Here is a 19,002-nt window from a genome sequence, read left to right as displayed (position 1 = left end):
TATATTTACCTTTAGATTTTTTGTCCTGAGGCAAAAAAGTTCCTTTCCCCCCGGTAACCGTTGAAATAATAGAATCCAACTGGGATCCAAATAATTTATTACCTTGGAAAGAAAGAGAAAGCAAAGTTGACTTAGAAGACATATCTGCATTCCAAGTTTTAAGCCATAAAGTTCTTCTAGCTAAAATAGCTAAAGACCTATACCTGACCTCAACTCTAATGATATAAAAGATGGCATCACAAATAAAGTTATTAGCATGTTGAAGAAGTTTAACAATGCTATGAGCATTATGGTCTGATACTTGTTGTGCTAAAGCCTCCAACCAAAAAGTGGAAGCGGCGGCAACAACAGCCAAAGAAATAGCAGGCCTAAGAAGATTACCTGAACATAAATAAGCTTTCCTTAGAAAGGATTCAATCTTCCTATCTAAAGGATCCTTAAAGGAAGTACTATCTGCTGTAGGAATAGTAGTACGTTTAGCAAGAGTAGAGATAGCCCCATCAACTTTAGGGATTTTGTCCCAAAACTCTAATCTGTCAGATGGCACAGGATACAATATCTTAAACCTTTGAGAAGGAGTAAATCAAGTACCCAGATTATTCCATTCCCTAGAATACTTCAGAAATAGCATCAGGGACAGGAAAAACTTCTGGAATAACTATAGGAGGTTTAAAAACCGAATTTAAACGCTTAGTAGATTTAGTATCAAGAGGACTAGAATCCTCCATCTCTAATGCGATTAAAACTTCTTTAAGTAAAGAGCGAATAAATTCCATTTTAAATAAATATGAAGATTTATCAGTGTCAATATCTGAGACAGAATCCTCTGAACCAGAAATATCCTCATCAGAAACAGACAAATCAGAATGATGACAGTCATTTAAAAATTCATCTGAAAAATGAGAAGTTTTAAAAGACCTTTTACGTTTACTGGAAGGAGGAATAACAGACATAGCCTTCCTAATAGATTTAGAAAAAAATTATTTTATATTAACAGGAACATCCTGAGTATTAGATGTTGAAGGAACAGCAACAGGTAATGGTATATTACTAATGGAAATACTATCTGCATTAGCAAGCTTATCATGACATTCATCACAAACTACAGCCGGAGGAACAGTTACCACAAGTTTACAACAAATGCACTTAACTTTGGTAGAACCAGCATCAGGCAGCATCTTTCCAGAAGTAAATTCTGATCCAGGGTCAATGTGAGACATCTTGCAATATGTAAAAGAAAAAACAACATATAAAGCAAAATTTATCAAATTCCTTAAATGACAGTTTCAGGAATGGGAAAAAAATGCCAATGAACAAGCCTCTAGCAACCAGAAGCAATGAAGAAAGAGACTGAAATAATGTGAAAAAAAGGTGGAGACAAGAATGATGCCCACATTTTTTAGCGCCAAAAAAGACGCCCACATTATTGGCGCCTTAAAATTTTTTGGCGCCAAGAATGACGCCACATCCGGTGACGCCGACATTTTTGGCGCAAAACGTCAAAAAAATGACGCAAACACGAACAATGACAAACAGAATTTTTTTTTTTTTGCGCCAAAAAAGTCTGCGCCAAGAATGACGCAATAAATTGAAGCATTTTCAGCCCCCGCGAGCCTAACAGCCCACAGGGAATAAAGTCAATTGAAACAATTTTTTAAGGTAAGAAAAAAATGATTATTCATATGCATTATCCCAAATAATGAAACTGACTGTCTGAAATAAGGAATATTGATCATCCTGAATCATGGCAAATATAAGTTTAAAGACATATATTTAGAACTTTATAAATAAAGTGCCCAACCATAGCTTAGAGTGTCACAGAAAATAAGACTTACTTACCCCAGGGCACTCATCTACATATAGTAGATAGATAAACCAGTACTGAAACGAGAATCAGTAGAGGTAATGGTACATAAGAGTATATCGTCGATCTGAAAAGGGAGGTAAGAGATGAATCTCTACGACCGATAACAGAGAACCTATGAAATAGATCCCGTAGAAGGAGACCATTGAATTCAAATAGGCAATACTCTCTTCAAATCCCTCTGACATTCACTGCACACTGAGAGGAAAACCGGGCTCCAGCCTGCTGTGAAGCGCATATCAACGTAGAATCTAGCACAAACTTACTTCACCACCTCCACGGGAGGCAAAGTTTGTAAAACTGAATTGTGGGTGTGGTGAGGGGTGTATTTATAGGCATTTTGAGGTTTGGGAAACTTTGCCCCTCCTGGTAGGAATGTATATCCCATACGTCACTAGCTCATGGACTCTTGCTAATTACATGAAAGAAATTACGTTTTTGCATGGGATTTCCATAGCGCCTGTATTACAGGTTGTGCAGTGAGGCTAAAATGCTTGTGTTACAGCCTATACGGCACGATCCATACCACCATCTGAAAGTGTACCCTTGCATTCCTATTGGCTGATTTGATTCTTCAAATTCATATAAGGCAATAGGATGAGACCTACTGAAATCCTATTGGTTGTTCAAAACAGCCAATAGGATGAGAGCTACTGAAACCCTATTGGCTGATTTGAATTTGAAGAATCAAATCAGCCAATAGGAATGCAAGGTACGCCATTTTGAAACGGCTACCTTGCATTCAACTTCAGTGTACGGCAGCAACCGTATGAAGAGGACGCTCCGTGGAGGATGTCTTCGGCTTCCAGGAAGGCTCCGTGGCCGCGCCGCCGAGATGAAGATAGAAGACGGCCCCGGGATGGATGAAGACCTCGCCGCCTGGATGGAGATGGATGTCCGGACTTCAGGAACAGTGAGTAGATCTTCTGGGGTTAGTGTTAGGTTTTATTTTAATTTTTTGGTGTGTTTTTTTTTTTTTAGATTAGGGCGTTGGGCTTGGAAAAAGCTGAATGCCCTTTTAAGGGCAATGCAAAAGAGCTAAATGCTCTTTTAAGGGCAATGCCTATACAAATGCCCCTTTAGGAGCAATGGGTAGCTTAGGTTTTTTTTTTAGAGTTAAGTTTTTTATTTTGGGGGGTTGGTTGGGTGGAGGGTTTAACTGTTGGGGGGACTTTGTATTTTTTTACAGGTAAAAGAGCTGATTTCTTTAGGACAATGACCTACAAAAGGCCATTTTAAGGGCTATTGGTAGTTTATAGTAGGTTAGGGGTGTTTTTATTTTGGGGGGCTATTAGAGTAGGTGTAATTGTTTTTATTTTTGATAATTTCGTTTATTTTTTGTAATCTTCGTGATTTTTATTTTTCGTGATTTTAGTGTTTAGGGGTTAATAGTTTAATTTAGTGTTTTGCAATGTGGGGGGGCAGTGGTTTAGGGGTTAATAGGTTTATTTAGTGGTGGAGATGTGGGAGGCCGGAGGTTCACTGTCTGCAAAGCTGTTTTTTTCTGAATGTAAAGCATTCGTATAAGCATTGCACCTTTTTTAGAGTATGTCTGCAGCTAATTTGCAATGCAATTTTCAACTACTGCACTATAATATAAAGCTTTAAATATTACTTTATTCTCCAGTTAACTAACACATTACAATTGAACTGGTGCTTTAGTGTAACTGCCTAATTTAAAATTGAATTTTATTTAAAAAAAGCCTGCAGAAAATGTTTCACTAAAAAAATCTCATTGCAGAAAGTGAAAAAAAGTTCTGCCTCTGGGATGTTAGTGTGTTAGGTTTAAATGTAACTTTTTTTCCCCCCCATAGACATCAATGGGGTTTGCGTTAAGGAGATTTTTCATTCCGCACTTCACGTGTTAGTTTTTTTTTTTTTTAACACTCTCTCCCCATTAATGTCTATAGGGGGAAAGTGTGCACGAGCACGTCAAAGCAGCCCTTGGATTTTGTGCGGTATGAAGCTTAACGCAACCATATCGCACGCACAAGGAGGCTTTTCAGAAACTCAGAATAGCAGCGCTATGGAGAGTGAAATAACGCAACTTTTGTTGCGTTCGTTTCGCACCCTGTTTAACGCAAAACTCGTAACCTAGGTGATTGTGAATTTTTTTTGATACAAAAATCAGTGGAAGCCTTTGTACTCTGTCATCTGTGAAATATAAGTGAACAGAGACTAACACTGACAACTCCCCCATCACCTCTAACTTGCACTGGAATAAAGCCCCTCCTGTCTCTCTCACACACACTAAACTTCTTACCATAACATCACAACATTCCAACCCCATTAAGCATTTAAAGGTCCCTTGTGATATGGATATTTGGCACTATTTCTTTTAGTTTTGACAATAAAAATAAAAACTTACAATTGCCCCATCCACTGAACTATAGCACACAAAGAAATTGTAAATACCCATTCAATTAGATATTAAAGTGAAAGTCAATCCTAGCGTTTGTGAAACGATAGGATTGACCATTGGAACTCCGGATTTCCCGTATGCTATTTGCTAAGAGGTGGAAATGTCACCTCTTAGCAAAACAGCATTCTGCCGTGGGGTGCCTGAGCAGCTCAGTGTGGCGAACGCTTAAAACAAATATAGGAGCTTTCTGCATTAAGTATTTTATACTTCATGAATGAAAGTCCCCTTTATTGGTTCCAATGGTCAATCCTAGCATTTCACAAACACTAGGATTAACTTTCACTTTAAACACACTTCCACCTGCTCTTCTGAAACATACATCATTCTCAACCTGAACTTGAATATAGAAATGTGGATCTTTAACGTAGAGCTGAGTGCTCATAACCTATCACTATCTCAAGCAGCATTCAGATAAATATCCATAAAACACCGACCAGATCAAAGAAAATATACTGTAAATTATCTCACCTGGAGCTCTGGCACAGACAACACGGACTCTTCAGAAGCTGAAGACATTTCCTCTTCTTCATCATCTTGTGTCAGGTCATCAAAGTCCTCCTCCTCTTCTTCATCTTGGCCATTCTTATCATTGCCACTGTCCTGATGGCCAACAGGGCTAGAGGAGTCATGAGGTGTCTCCACTGGACTGCACATGTCCACATCTCCATCTGTAGAAGAGGTGGTGTTTTTAGGGGATTCCCCTAGCTCTGTAGCATTTTGGTCCTGTGTACTGGTGGTCTCGGTATGTTCTTCTTCAGCTGAATTTTGATTGCACTTTGAATCACTTTGTGGTTCTTCCATATCTACTGGTTCTTCAGATCCAGAATACTCTTCACTAAATGGTTGGTTCTGGAATATAGCAGCTTCACCCATCTCTTGATTTACATTCTCTCCTTTCATCTTTAGTTGTTCTGATTGTGAAGAGCTTAGGTCAAATTCCAACTCTCTCTCAGTTTTTTTATCCAGCGGAGACAATGGAAATTCGCTTTGATAAAGTGGACAATTAAAGTCTTTTAACGGGCTTATCTCTACACCTCCTTCAACTATTTCCTTCTCATCTTCTGATGTAAAACAGCACCCCTCTAGCACATGCCAAGTTTGCCTCTCCTTGTCTTGTATATTTTCTCCATCCTTTATTAGGCCCCCATTTTCTTCCACAGTATTTCCATCCTGTCCTTCCTGGCCATCGTCCTCTCCAGCAGAAACCTGACTTTTTTCCTCAACTTCAATGGTAATGGTAATATGTGTGTTATCATCTAATGCTCCAGACTCTTCATTTAAGTTAGTTCTCACCTCTTCATTTGCTGCTACAGATTCCAAACTAACCTCAGGTGCAAAATTAGATTGGTCTTGTATAACCAACTGCTCTTTTGGAATGGGAAGTGGAGCAGAGACCACGGTCTGGCTAAGTGGGGGAGAGAGAAGTGTTTGGTTTAAAGGGAAGGTGGTTGGATTAAGCAGCAGTGTTGTCACTGGGATTGCACCTCCATTGCTCACAGGTTGAATCATACCACATGTACTGCCTAAACTCACTAGCTTTACGTTTCCATTGGGCACAGTAAAAAGGACAGGTGCTGTATGCATGGGGTGTGTGGGCTTGAACCCTGGGTTTCTGAAAACATTTTTTTTTCTGGGCACTCCACATATTGGAGGCTTCTTAATCTTCTGTGGGACCAAAGCAGGCAACATTGTTTTAACTTGGGATACAGGAGCTTGGGTGATATGAACAGGTTGTGGAAAAGACATTAGCTGACAGCTCTCATTAGAAATGAAAGGAGCATATGGTTCCTGAGGTTTACGTCCAGCTGGTATGCTAACAGAATGAACCCCCATAATGCCCTGTATTGGAACTGCTGAATGAATAATAGGAGATACACGCTTATAAAGTCTGACTGGTACTGGCTGAGGGTCTGAGGGTTTAACAGCTGTTTTAACCAGGCTGCTAGTGTTTGTACAGGAGCTGGGCCGAATAAGTAGAGGCTTCAGGATAGAAGATCTCTTCTGGCGCAAGGTTTTCAGGTAGAAACGTTTGGGTAGGGGTTTCAAGTTCAGCACAAGTGTTGGAGGAATGATTAAAGGATAGTGCTTGGGTCTAGCTCTGGTGTCAGGAACTAGTGCATCTATTTTCCCCATTTCAGCTTCAATATTGGACAAACTGGCCTGTGAGAGAAGAGTAAATTCAGGATATGGCATATTCCATGTGTTCTATTAGAACACACTTAGAACACCTTAACATATACATGAACAATAAAAAAGGCCTGTATAATCTAAATATATTATGCAATTTTACAATTGTGTTGATCACCTTAAGCCAGAAGGGCATTCTGTGCTTCTCTCTCTCTATAGGAGGTTTAACATCATGCACCTGGACATCTTCACAACATTTACCCATCATAGGAATAAGTTTAGTCTTCTTGTAGAACTGACAAAAGATGGAGAGTAATTAATATAAGCTTATACAATAAAGTCTAAAAATGACATCAGTACACCTTTGTCAGCAGGCTTTTGTGAAGTGCCCAAGGTCCTAAATCTATACTGAAATGAGTTGAGGATACAATATAGGGTCAATCGCATCCTCTATAGTTAAAAAAAAATCTGAAGTATTGACTTTATCATCATCATATTATTATTATATCATATTGCCATTCTGCTTATTGTAGTGATTGCGTAATTTCAGATAATTCTTTTGTAAGAGCTGAAAATCATTAAACTTAGCATATTGTAATTCATCCTATACAAATACTACAAATGTTTCCTCCCTGAAACAGCCTACTGCAATTAGGACTTAAACAGAAATTGTAATGCAAATGCATTAGCGCATGTCATTTTTGCTATACTCCTGTGAGTGTGAAACTATGTGTGTTTTAACTCCCGAGACGAGTTTATAGGTAAAGTCCTACAGAACACAGATAGTGATCTGCAGACAAAATTAATATTTTAAAACCATTTTGTTACTAAAATATGGATTGTTAGCAAAGGCCTGAAACAGACCACTTCAACGCCTCTGGAATGTTGTTTATCTTACTTCCTTTGCAGTTGTCAGTTAGTGAATATATAAACAAGCACTTGCACATATCAATAACTGTGCACCATGTAAGAATGTCAGAGTTTTGTATTCCTCAACATACAATCCCGGCTTCTATGTAGGGAATGGAAACACTACAATTTTTTTGAAAAGTTAAATACAGGAAATGCAGACAAAATAAATAGTAAGTGCATGGCAAAGTTTTTTCGATGCATAATTAAAAAAAATGTGGAATGCAAATACCCATTTAAGAGTTAAGACTGCTGCAAGAATACTCACTTTAATAATATTGTCTGGTGTCTTCTTCATAGTGAGGTTCTTGATGCGCACAGTGAGCTGGTGGGCTGTTTTGGTTGTTAAAAGGTACTTGCTGATCATTGTTTTTATGAACTCTGTTCCCTCAAAATGTTTAAGTCCTAATGTTAATAGGCTAACGAGGGGAAAAAGGGGAGATCAGTCATGGTTAATTTTGCACCAAAAACAAAATGTATGCTTACCTGATAAATGTATTACTTTCTTGACACAGTGAGTCCACGGATCATCATCAATTACTGTTGGGAATATCACTCCTGGCCAGCAGGAGGAGGCAAAGAGCACCACAGCAAAGCTGATAAGTATCACTTCCCTACCCACAATCCCCAGTCATTCGACCAAAGGAGAGAAAGGAAGTAACACAAGGTGCAGAGGTGCCTGAGGTTTATATAGAAAAGAAACTGTCTGAAAAAAACAGGGCGGGCCGTGGACTCACTGTGTCAAGAAATAAATAAATTTATCTATCAAGTAAGCATAAATTTAGTTTTCTTTCTAATGACACAGCGAGTCCACGGATCATCATCAATTACTGTTGGGAACCAATACCCAAGCTAGAGGACACGGATGATAATGGAGGGACAAGACATGCAACCTAAACAGAAGGCACCAATGCTTGAAGTACCTTTCTCCCAAAAGAAGCCTCAGCCGAGGCAAAAGTATCGGATTTATAGAATTTGGAAAAAGTATGCAAAGATGACCAAGTTGCAGCCTTGCAAATCTGTTCCACAGAAGCTTATTTTTTGAAAGCCCAGGAAGAAGAGACAGCCCTCGTGGAATGAGCTGTGATTCTCTCAGGAGGTTGCTGTCCAGCAGTCTCATAGGCCAAACGAATAACACTCTGTAGCCAAAAGGAAAGGGAAGTAGCCATAGCTTTCTGACCCTTGCGTTTTCCAGAAAAACAAACAAACAAAGCAGAAGACTGACGAAAATCCTTAGTCGCCTGTAGATAGAATTTTAGCGCACGTACAACATATAGATTATGCAACAAACGTTCCTTATGAGAAGAAGGGTTAGGACACAAAAAAAAGGAACAACGATTTCCTGATTAATATTTTTAAATGAAACAACTTTAGGCAGGAAACCAAAACTTAGTACGTAAAACCACCTTATCAGAATGAAAGATAAGATAAGGGGAATCACACTGTAGCGCCGAGAGTTCCGAAACTCTCAGAGCAGAGGAAATAGCAACAAGAAACAAAACTTTCCAAGATAACAACCTAATATCTAAGGAATGCATAGGCTTGAACGGAGCCTGCTGTAAGACCTTAAGAACAAGATTAAGACTCCAGGGAGGAGAAACAGGTTTAAACACAGGCCTGATCCTGACCAAGGCCTGACAAAACTATTGCATGTCTGGCACATCCGCCAGACGCTTATGCAACAAAATAGACAATACCGAAATCTTACCCTTCAGAGTACTAGCTGACAAACCCTTCTCCAGACAGTCCTGGAGAAAGGACAAAATCCTAGGAATCTTGACTCTACTCCAAGAGTATCCTTTGGATTCAAACCAATACAAATATTTACACCATATCTTATGGTAAATCCTACGAGTCACAGGCTTACGAGCCTGGATCAAGGTCTCAATGACCGATTCTGAAAACCTACGCTTAGATAAAACAGAATTTATGTTTACCTGATAAATTACTTTCTCCAACGGTGTGTCCGGTCCACGGCGTCATCCTTACTTGTGGGATATTCTCTTCCCCAACAGGAAATGGCAAAGAGCCCAGCAAAGCTGGTCACATGATCCCTCCTAGGCTCCGCCTACCCCAGTCATTCGACCGACGGACAGGAGGAATATTTGCATAGGAGAAACCATATGGTACCGTGGTGACTGTAGTTAAAGAAAATAAATTATCAGACCTGATTAAAAAAACCAGGGCGGGCCGTGGACAGGACACACCGTTGGAGAAAGTAATTTATCAGGTAAACATAAATTCTGTTTTCTCCAACATAGGTGTGTCCGGTCCACGGCGTCATCCTTACTTGTGGGAACCAATACCAAAGCTTTAGGACACGGATGAAGGGAGGGAGCAAATCAGGTCACCTACATGGAAGGCACCACGGCTTGCAAAACCTTTCTCCCAAAAATAGCCTCAGAAGAAGCAAAAGTATCAAACTTGTAAAATTTGGTAAAAGTTAAACACTAAAAAACTCTAAGCCATCTCCGTGGAGATGTTGCCTGTACAACGGCAAAGAGAATGACTGGGGTAGGCGGAGCCTAGGAGGGATCATGTGACCAGCTTTGCTGGGCTCTTTGCCATTTCCTGTTGGGGAAGAGAATATCCCACAAGTAAGGATGACGCCGTGGACCGGACACACCTATGTTGGAGAAAATTAAGCATTCAATCTCCAAGCAGTCAGCTTCAGAGAAACGAGATTTTGATGAAGGAAGGAAGTTTAGCCTATTAAGCTAAACTTTAAATTCAGTTACGAAGAAGACAACGGAGTGGTCAGAAATAAGTTAGTGTAAACTTATTAGTAAAGGGAGCATTCATTATTAAACTATATCTCAGTCAATATGCAACTCTAATAGCAGTCTATGTTAGTATCATGGCTATAACACAGAGCAATTTAGATACATCCTTAATATATAAGACAAATACTATCAGTAAAAAAAAGGGATATAATTGCACTGTAACTAAGCCGACAACCACACTGACAGCTATAAAGTTGCAAACACAGAAGAGCTCTGAGAGAGAAGAACTGTCTACCTATCATCTATAAACAGCTTGATGTCACTTATTTTATTAATACCTAGAGGGGATCCTGTTTATAGTGTAAAGATCCAGAATACTTCTCTTCTGCTAAGTGCTTGAAACCTATCTCCTCCTCTAAGCCCTAAGGAAACATGTTCAATGCCTTGAGGGCTTCACATCCTACACCATGTGATGTAAAATGTTTCGCCACTGGCGTTTTGGGTGTCTCTGCCTCAAGTGACAACAACTGTTCCCTGACCCTGTCTTTCAACATTCTTGAGGTGAGTCCCAAATATTGAAATTGACAAATTTTACAGATCACCAAATACACTACGAATGTCGAATTACAATTAATATGATTTCTAATTTTATATGACTTGCCTGTTTGTGTGGAGGTAAAGGCATCCCTATATTTAAATATTTACAACTTTTGCAAGGCATTTTTCCACACCTAAAAAAACCTGGTTGTACAGAGAGCAAGTTCCAAGTTTTGACTTTGCCAAATGTGCCACTGGTACTAAATTCCTTTCTTATCAAGTCCCCAATAGTTTTAGATCTACAAGGAATATATGTACACCTACTCTGAATAGAACATAGGTCTTTGTCCCTCTCCAATATTGGCAACCTTTTTTTTTTTTTTTTTTTTTTTTAATGATAATACATTTTTACATTTATTAAAACTCATAAAGCAAAGATTTTTTTTTATATAATACATTAAATCTAGGTCATTGCACTATTAGAACAAACCTTTTTTCCCCTTTAATATGACACAGAAAATAATATATAAACAAAGCTTTCCTGTTACCTACCCAAAATGAGAAGGCAATTTACTTTTTTTTAATTTCCAACTAAAGTGGTACTTTCTGCAATTAGTCCTTAGTGTTTAAAGGACCAGTCAACACAGTAGATTTGCATAATCAACAAATGCAAGATAACAAGACAATGCAACAGCACTTAGTCTGAACTTCAAATGACTAGTAAATTCTTTTTTCTGACAATTTTAAAAGTTATGTCTTTTTCCACTCCCCCTGTACCATGTGACAGCCATCAGCCATTCACAAATGCATACACGTACCATGTGACAGCCATCAGCCATTCACAAATGCATACACACTTATTCTTGCACATGCTCAGTAGGAGCTGGTGACTCAAAAAGTTTAAATATAAAAAGACTGTGCACATTTAGTTAATGGAAGTAAATTGGAAAGTTGTTTAAAATGGCATGCTCTATCTGAATAATGAAAGTTTAATTTTGATTGATTGTCCCTTTAATCACATTTTATTAGCAGCAGTGGTGACTGTGCTTAAGGGGTCGTATAATGCATTTTTATATCGGAGGGAGATGTATACATTACAAAAGTGCACAATGTAAATCGTAATTTTTCATCAAAAATTGCAACAAAATTGTTCACCAAAAAAGCGTATTTTATAAAAAATGTAAAATTATCGCTGTAAATTACTCAGCAATCATTTTTTTATTTTTTTTATTTTTTAAAAACATAATTTATGCTTACCTGATAAATTTATTTCTCTTGTAGTGTGTTCAGTCCACGGGTCATCCATTACTATGGGAATATATTCTCTCCCCAATAGGAAATTGCAAGAGGATCACCCAATCAGAGCTGCTACATAGCTCCTCCCCTCACATGTCATATTCAGTCATTCGACCAAAACAAGACGAGAAAGGAGGAACCATAGGGTGCAGTGGTGACTGAAGTATTAAATAAAATTTAGATCTGCCTTAAAAAGACAGGGCGGGCCGTGGACTGAACACACTACAAGAGAAATAAATTTATCCAGTAAGCATAAATTATGTTTTCTCTTGTTAAGTGTGTTCAGTCCACGGGTCATCCATTACTTATGGGATACCAATACCAAAGCCAAGTACACGGATGATGGGAGGGACAAGGCAGGCACTTAAACGGAAGGAACCACTGCCTGTAGAACCTTTCTCCCAAAAACAGCCTCCGAAGAAGCAAAAGTGTCAAATTTGTAAAATTTTGAAAAAGTGTGAAGCGAAGACCAAGTCGCAGCCTTGCAAATCTGTTCAACAGAAGCCTCATTCTTAAAGGCCCAGGTGGAAGCCACAGCTCTAGTGGAATGAGCTGTAATTCTTTCAGGGGGCTGCTGTCCAGCAGTCTCATAGGCTAAACGTATTATGCTACGAAGCCAAAAGGAGAGAGAGGTTGCCGAAGCTTTTAGACCTCTCCTCTGTCCAGAGTAAACGACAAACAGGGAAGAAGTTTGACAAAAATCTTTAGTTGCCTGTAAATAGAATTTCAGGGCACGGACTACATCCAGATTATGCAAAAGTCGTTCCTTCCTTGAAGAAGGATTAGGACATAATGACGGAACAACAATCTCCTGATTGATATTTCTGTTAGAGACTACCTTAGGTAAAAACCCAGGTTTAGTACGCAGAACTACCTTGTCTGAATGAAAAATCAGATAAGGAGAATCACAGTGTAAGGCAGACAATTCCGAGACTCTTCGAGCCGAGGAAATAGCCATCAAAAATAGAACCAAGTTTAAGCTCCACGGAGGAGCAACAGTTTTAAACACAGGCTTAATTCTAGCTAACGCTTGACAAAAAGCCTGGATGTCTGGAACTTCTGCCAGACGCTTATGCAAAAGAATAGACAAAGCAGAAATCTGTCCCTTTAAAGAACTAGCTGATAAGCCTTTTTCCAAACCCTCTTGGAGAAAAGACAATATCCTTGGAATCCTAACCTTACTCCACGAGTAACTCTTGGATTCGCACCAATACAGGTATTTACGCCATATCTTATGGTAGATTTTTCTGGTAACAGGCTTTCGTGCCTGTATCAAAGTATCAATAACTGACTCGGAGAAACCACGCTTTGATAGGATCAAGCGTTCAATCTCCACGCAGTCAGTCTCAGAGAAATTAGATTTGGATGATTGTATTAGAAGGTCTTTCCTCAAAGGTAGAGTCCATGGAGGACAAGACGACATGACCACTAGGTCTGAATACCATGTCCTGCGTGGCCACGCAGGCGCTATCAGGATCACTGATGCTCTCTCCTGTTTGATCTTGGCAATCAGTCGAGGGAGCAGAGGAAACGGTGGAAACACATAAGCCATGCTGAAGAACCAAGGAGCTGCTAGAGCATCTATCAGCTTCGCTCCCGGGTCCCTGGACCTGGAACCGTAAAGAGGAAGTTTGGCATTCTGGCGAGACGCCATGAGATCCAGATCTGGTTTGCCCCAACGATGGACCAGTTGAGCAAATACCTCCGGATGGAGTTCCCACTCCCCCAGATGAAAAGTCTGACGACTTATAAAGTCCGCCTTCCAGTTCTCCACTCCTGGGATGTGGATCGCTGACAAGTGGCAAGAGTGAGACTCTGCCCAGCGAATTATCTTTGAGACTTCCAACATCGCTAGGGAACTCTTGGTTCCCCCTTGATGGTTGAGATAAGCCACAGTCGTGATGTTGTCCGACTGAAATCTGATGAACCTCAGTGTTGCTAGCTGAGGCCAAGCTAGAAGAGCGTTGAATATTGCCCTTAGCTCCAGAATATTTATTGGGAGGAGTTTCTCCTCCTGAGTCCAGGATCCCTGAGCCTTCAGGGAATTCCAGACAGCGCCCCAGCCTAGGAGGCTGGCATCTGTTGTTACAATCGTCCAATCTGGCCTGCGAAAGGTCATGCCCCTGGACAGATGGACCCGAGATAACCACCAGAGAAGAGAATCTCTGGTCTCTTGATCCAGATTTAGTAGAGGGGACAAATCTGAGTAATCCCCATTCCACTGACTTAGCATGCATAATTGCAGCGGTCTGAGATGCAGGCGCGCAAATGGCACTATGTCCATTGCCGCTACCATTAAGCCGATAACTTCCATGCACTGAGCCACTGACGGGCGTGGAATGGAATGAAGGACTCGGCAAGCATTTAGGAGTTTTGATAACCTGGCCTCCGTCAGGTAAATTTTCATTTTTACAGAATCTATCAGAGTCCCTAGGAAGGAGACTCTTGTGAGAGGTGATAGAGAACTCTTTTCCACGTTCACCTTCCACCCATGCGATCTTAGAAATGCCAGACCTATCTCTGTATGAGACTTGGCAATTTGCAAGCTTGTCGCCTGTATCAGGATGTCGTCTAGATACGGAGCCACCGCTATGCCTCGCGGTACAGAACCTCTCACAACGTCCTATCTTTTCAGTTGCAAGAGAATGACTGAATATGACATGTGAGGGGAGGAGCTATGTAGCAGCTCTGATTGGGTGATCCTCTTGCAATTTCCTATTGGGGAGAGAATATATTCCCATAAGTAATGGATGACCCGTGGACTGAACACACTTAACAAGAGAAAAGAGTTTTATTTATATTTGTCATAAGTATACAACCTGTTATTGTACAACACTTTATCAATAATCATTTGCAAACGTCAGTAATATGATATGGAGTGGTGACTATCCCGCATAAGGGGAACAATCATAAGAGTCTGCAATCTTTATGACACAGTACAATAACCATATGAAAAATGAGGAATAAAGGTAGATAAGAAAGACGAAAAGTGGGATGAAGGGTAGGAGAGAAGGGAAAGGGAAGAAAGAGAAGAAGAGAAAGAAGGAGGTCAGCTCTGCTTATGGGCTACCACCGCGCCGGAATGACTCTGGAATGTGTCAGGTTTATGGAGGTCAGGGTGTCTGGGTTCTACTAGTTGCATGTGGGGCAATAGTACGTCAAGGGACCGCCGTCAACAGAGGGTATTGTGAGCAGATGTGATTTAATGTTATTGGTGTCCACTGTCATGATGTCAGCCTGTCCCCGGTTATGTTGTGATGCTATGTAAGATGATGTGTAGGGGGGGGTGTGCTTGGGAAGTCGGTAGGTGTTCAACATTTCTGTCTCCTAATTCTGTAGGGGGCAGTTTTCCCATAAAAATCGAACCTCAGCGAGGAAATTAAATTTTTTCCTTTTAGTATAGCCATATTCTTCCAGTGTCAGCAGGTCCACTATTTTATCGGACCAGTCAGTGATACTTGGCGTGTAAGAGGTTTTCCAATGACAGGCTATCAAGGCCTTGGCTCCTGTCACCCCTATCTGTAGAAGAATAAGTCTAAGTTTGCAGGAGAGGTTAGGGAGGTCATTAAGTAGTGCTATGCGAGGCGTAAGGGATAGGTCGCTAGACAGCAAGGCTTGAAGGTGTCTCTCTACCCTATGCCAGAAAGGGAGTATTTTATCACATGTCCACCACATATGAAGGTAGCTTCCCCTGTCATTGCATCCCCTCCAGCATCTGTCCGACGCGTTAGGGTAGATTGAGTGTAGCCTTGAGGGTGTGAGGTACCACCTCATCAATACTTTAAAGTTTAACTCTAACGATTGAGGGGAGGTTGATGCTCTTTTGGTTTGTGTGAAAATTTTGTGCCATTCTTCTTTTGAAATTGCTAACTCCAAGTCTTGCTGCCATTTTTGTGTATATGAGGGGAGTTGGAGCTTGTGGTCTGCTTGTAATATTTTCCTGGCTAATGAAAGGGAGTATCTCGCCGTGCCCGATGTAATGCAATGTGTTTCAAATGGTGTGAGTTCCCTGAGGAAGTCTAGTTTATGTGGGGAGGTGGCAATGAAGTGGTCTAGCTGTGAGTACTTGAGCCAGTTTGTGTACCTGCCTCCTGCTACCGTCCCCAAGTCTTCTCTCCTCCTAAGTCTCCCCTGCTTGGTGAATTCTTTTAGTGGGGTGGTATAGCCCCATTCAGTTTTTCTCTGCTGGCCCTTATCTAGTCCACCCGTCAAGTCGGCGTTAATGGGTATTGGGAATAGAGGGGAACGAGTACCAGAAATATGTTTCCTCCATTGTACTATTGAGTCCCAAGACTCAAATATCCCCCGATAGGTCGCTATAGTCGTGCATTGAGGTGGCCTAAGGTCTTTGGGAACCCAGCTTAAGGCTCCCACATCTGGGACTCTGAGAACATGTGAGTCGATGGCGACCCATGCTTTGGAGTCTCTGGATCTGTGCCAGTCTATGAACCTCTGTAAAGTTATTGCGTCTTGATAGTCAGCTAAACAGGGTAGGCCGAGTCCCCCATTCTCATATGCCCTATACATGGTGTCTTTGTGGATTCTGGGTTTGGTTTTCCCCCATATGAAGAGATTAATATGTTTTTGTAACTGGGAGGTGAACCATTTAGGTATGGGGATTGGGAGAGCTTGGAACAGGTACAAGACCCTGGGCAAGACCGTCATTTTGATGCTTTGAGTGCGGCCCCACCATGTGAGTGGTTTTGGGCAACCTTTTTTTAATAATGTTACAAATATCACTGAACTGGTTGCTATGAGTTGTTATAAAGTTAATACCTTCTCTATTACTATTGGATTTAGACCTGTCTACCAAACGTTTCTCTCTATTCATACCAGAAATGTCTTTAGATACTGATGCTAGCATTTGGGAATCATAACCTCTCTCAAAAAGGTGTTCAGTTAATTCATTCGCATGATGCCAATAGCTTTGTAAGTTAGTACAATTGCGTCTCAATCGCATATATTCGCCCTTGGGTATACCTTTTTTCAAATGCAACGGATCGGAGGAATCAGCTCTAAGTATAGTATTTCCTGAGATCTCCTTCCTATAAACTTCAGTTAAAACCTTTGCTCCTTCATGACTCAGAAGAACATCCAAATAAGGCATAGTCACTTTTGAGTGATTATAAGTAAATTTCAAATTGTCATTATTTGCATTTAGATGTCCCAAAAAGTCATTCAGAGATTCAGTACTTCCCTCACAAACTAATAGCATATCATCAATATAACGTGTAAAAAATGTAATGTTCTTTCTATAAGGATTTTGTTCTCCAAATATAGCCCAGTCTTCAAAATCTGCTTAAAACAGATTCACATATGATGGGGCAAATTTTGCCCCCATCGCGGTACCTTTTTTTTTAACAAAAAAATTCACTATTAAAGATAAAATAATTATTACTCAATAAGAATGTGATTTCATCTAAAAAAAAACCACAATAAGACTAGAGTCATAATAAGAGTATCTTTCAAGCATTTTCCCTGCTGATCTTATACCCAAGGTATGTGGTATATAGGGATATAAAGAGACCACATCTATAATAACAAAAGTGAAACCCTCTCTCCACTTAAAGTTATCTAGAATACTTATTAGGTGATTAGTATCCCGTAGACTGTACCACTGGTTGTAGTTGAGCATCCACCCATTGTCCCAGTCTCTCCCCCAGTGATCCAATTGCTGAAATAATTGGTAGACCCGGGGGATTTGTAAGGCATTTATGTACCTTTGGTAGATATTTAAAGGGACAGTGAAGTCCAAAACAAACTTTCATTTTTCAAATAGGACATGTAATTTTAAACAACTTTTCAATTTACTTTTATCAACAATTTTGCTTTGTTCTCTTGGTATTCTAGTTGAAAGCAAACCTAGGAAGGCACATATGATCATTTCTAAGCCCTTGAAGACTGCCTCTATTTTATTTACTTTTCACAGCCATATAGATAGCATTGTGATCACGCTCGTGGCTAATGGCAGACACTGCACTAATTGGCTAAAATGCAAGTCAATAGATAATAACTAAAAGTCATGTGATTAGGGGCGGTCAGAAGATGCTTAGATACAAGTTAGTCACAGAAGTAAAAAGTGTATTAATATAACAGTGTTGGTTTTGCAAAACTGGGGAATGGGTAATAAAGGGATTATCTATCTTTTTAAACAACAAAAATTCTGGTGTTGACTGTCCCTTTAAATAAAGGTACCCTTGGGAATTCCACAAAGATATAATCTCTAATTCGGAATTTCTTAGTGGGTCAATGTTTCATAAGTATCTTAGTTATCTAGTTGTCTATATGCCTCATTTAAATATTGTTGTTTGTCTAGAACAACAATAGAACCTCCTTTATCAGAGTCGACCACTACTATATCAGGGTTGTTTCTGGTCTTTTCAATGGCTTTTTGTTCATTTTTGTTTAAGTTTCTCAATGGTTTGTTCTTAGTGTGTATATTCTGAGATAAATGTATAAGATCCTGTTCTATGATTGAGTGGAAAACCTCTATGATGTAATTACGTGCATGTATAGGATAAAATAAGCTTGGTTTTGATTTATGTATTGGTTGTTGAGTAGTTTTAAACTCTGAGTCTCTAGGGTCTTCCTGTAAATTGCACAATATTGCTATATCACATAATTCTTCAAAAGCACAATTATCATATAACATAACCTCTTTGCCATTATATACTCATGTAACACACCTGTACAACAGCTCTGATGAAGTGCTGTTGAGGCAGGAATTGCGTCAGCTGTTTGGAGTCCTGCTAGCTGTGTTCTTGACTATTTTACACGTGTTGAAACCAATAAAGTGGACTTTTAACTTTACTACTGCTCTCCTGCGGAGACCTTGTATGCTGTATTTTACATAATAGCAGGGATGCTGTCGCTGTCAGCACTGTGAATCTCTTCATTATGAGAAAGATTGTAATAATAACACTCCTATACTACAGTATATATAATGGACATCCTATATATCATTATGCATATCCTTCAGAGGAAATAACAGTTGAAAACCTTAGAGAAGGATAGACTTTCAACATAGAAATAATTGTATGAAAATCATATACAATTTATCTCTCTCAGAGGAGTTCTCAGAAATTATCCCTAAAATAAGAGACAAATAATAATACATTGATAAG

General features: G+C 39.8%; 1 protein-coding gene across 1 annotated transcript in view; it reads right to left on the bottom strand.

Moving 5' to 3' along the window:
* GON4L (gon-4 like) overlaps window positions 1–8,031 on the bottom strand; it is a 186,117-nt gene extending 178,086 nt beyond the window's left edge. Inside the window, exons 1-3 of the mRNA XM_053703162.1 lie at window positions 7,591–8,031; window positions 6,592–6,708; window positions 4,755–6,446 (exon numbers count right to left, since the gene is read on the bottom strand). Coding sequence (XP_053559137.1) covers window positions 4,755–6,446; window positions 6,592–6,708; window positions 7,591–7,689 — 1,908 coding nt within the window. The 5' untranslated portion in view covers window positions 7,690–8,031. The remainder of the gene's footprint in view (window positions 1–4,754; window positions 6,447–6,591; window positions 6,709–7,590) is intronic.
* Window positions 8,032–19,002: the final 10,971 nt, after the last annotated feature.

The sequence above is a fragment of the Bombina bombina genome, chromosome 1, assembly GCF_027579735.1.
Source record: "Bombina bombina isolate aBomBom1 chromosome 1, aBomBom1.pri, whole genome shotgun sequence".
In the NCBI taxonomy this organism is placed as follows: Eukaryota; Metazoa; Chordata; class Amphibia; order Anura; family Bombinatoridae; genus Bombina; species Bombina bombina.
This window is presented reverse-complemented; position numbering and strand designations above follow the sequence as displayed.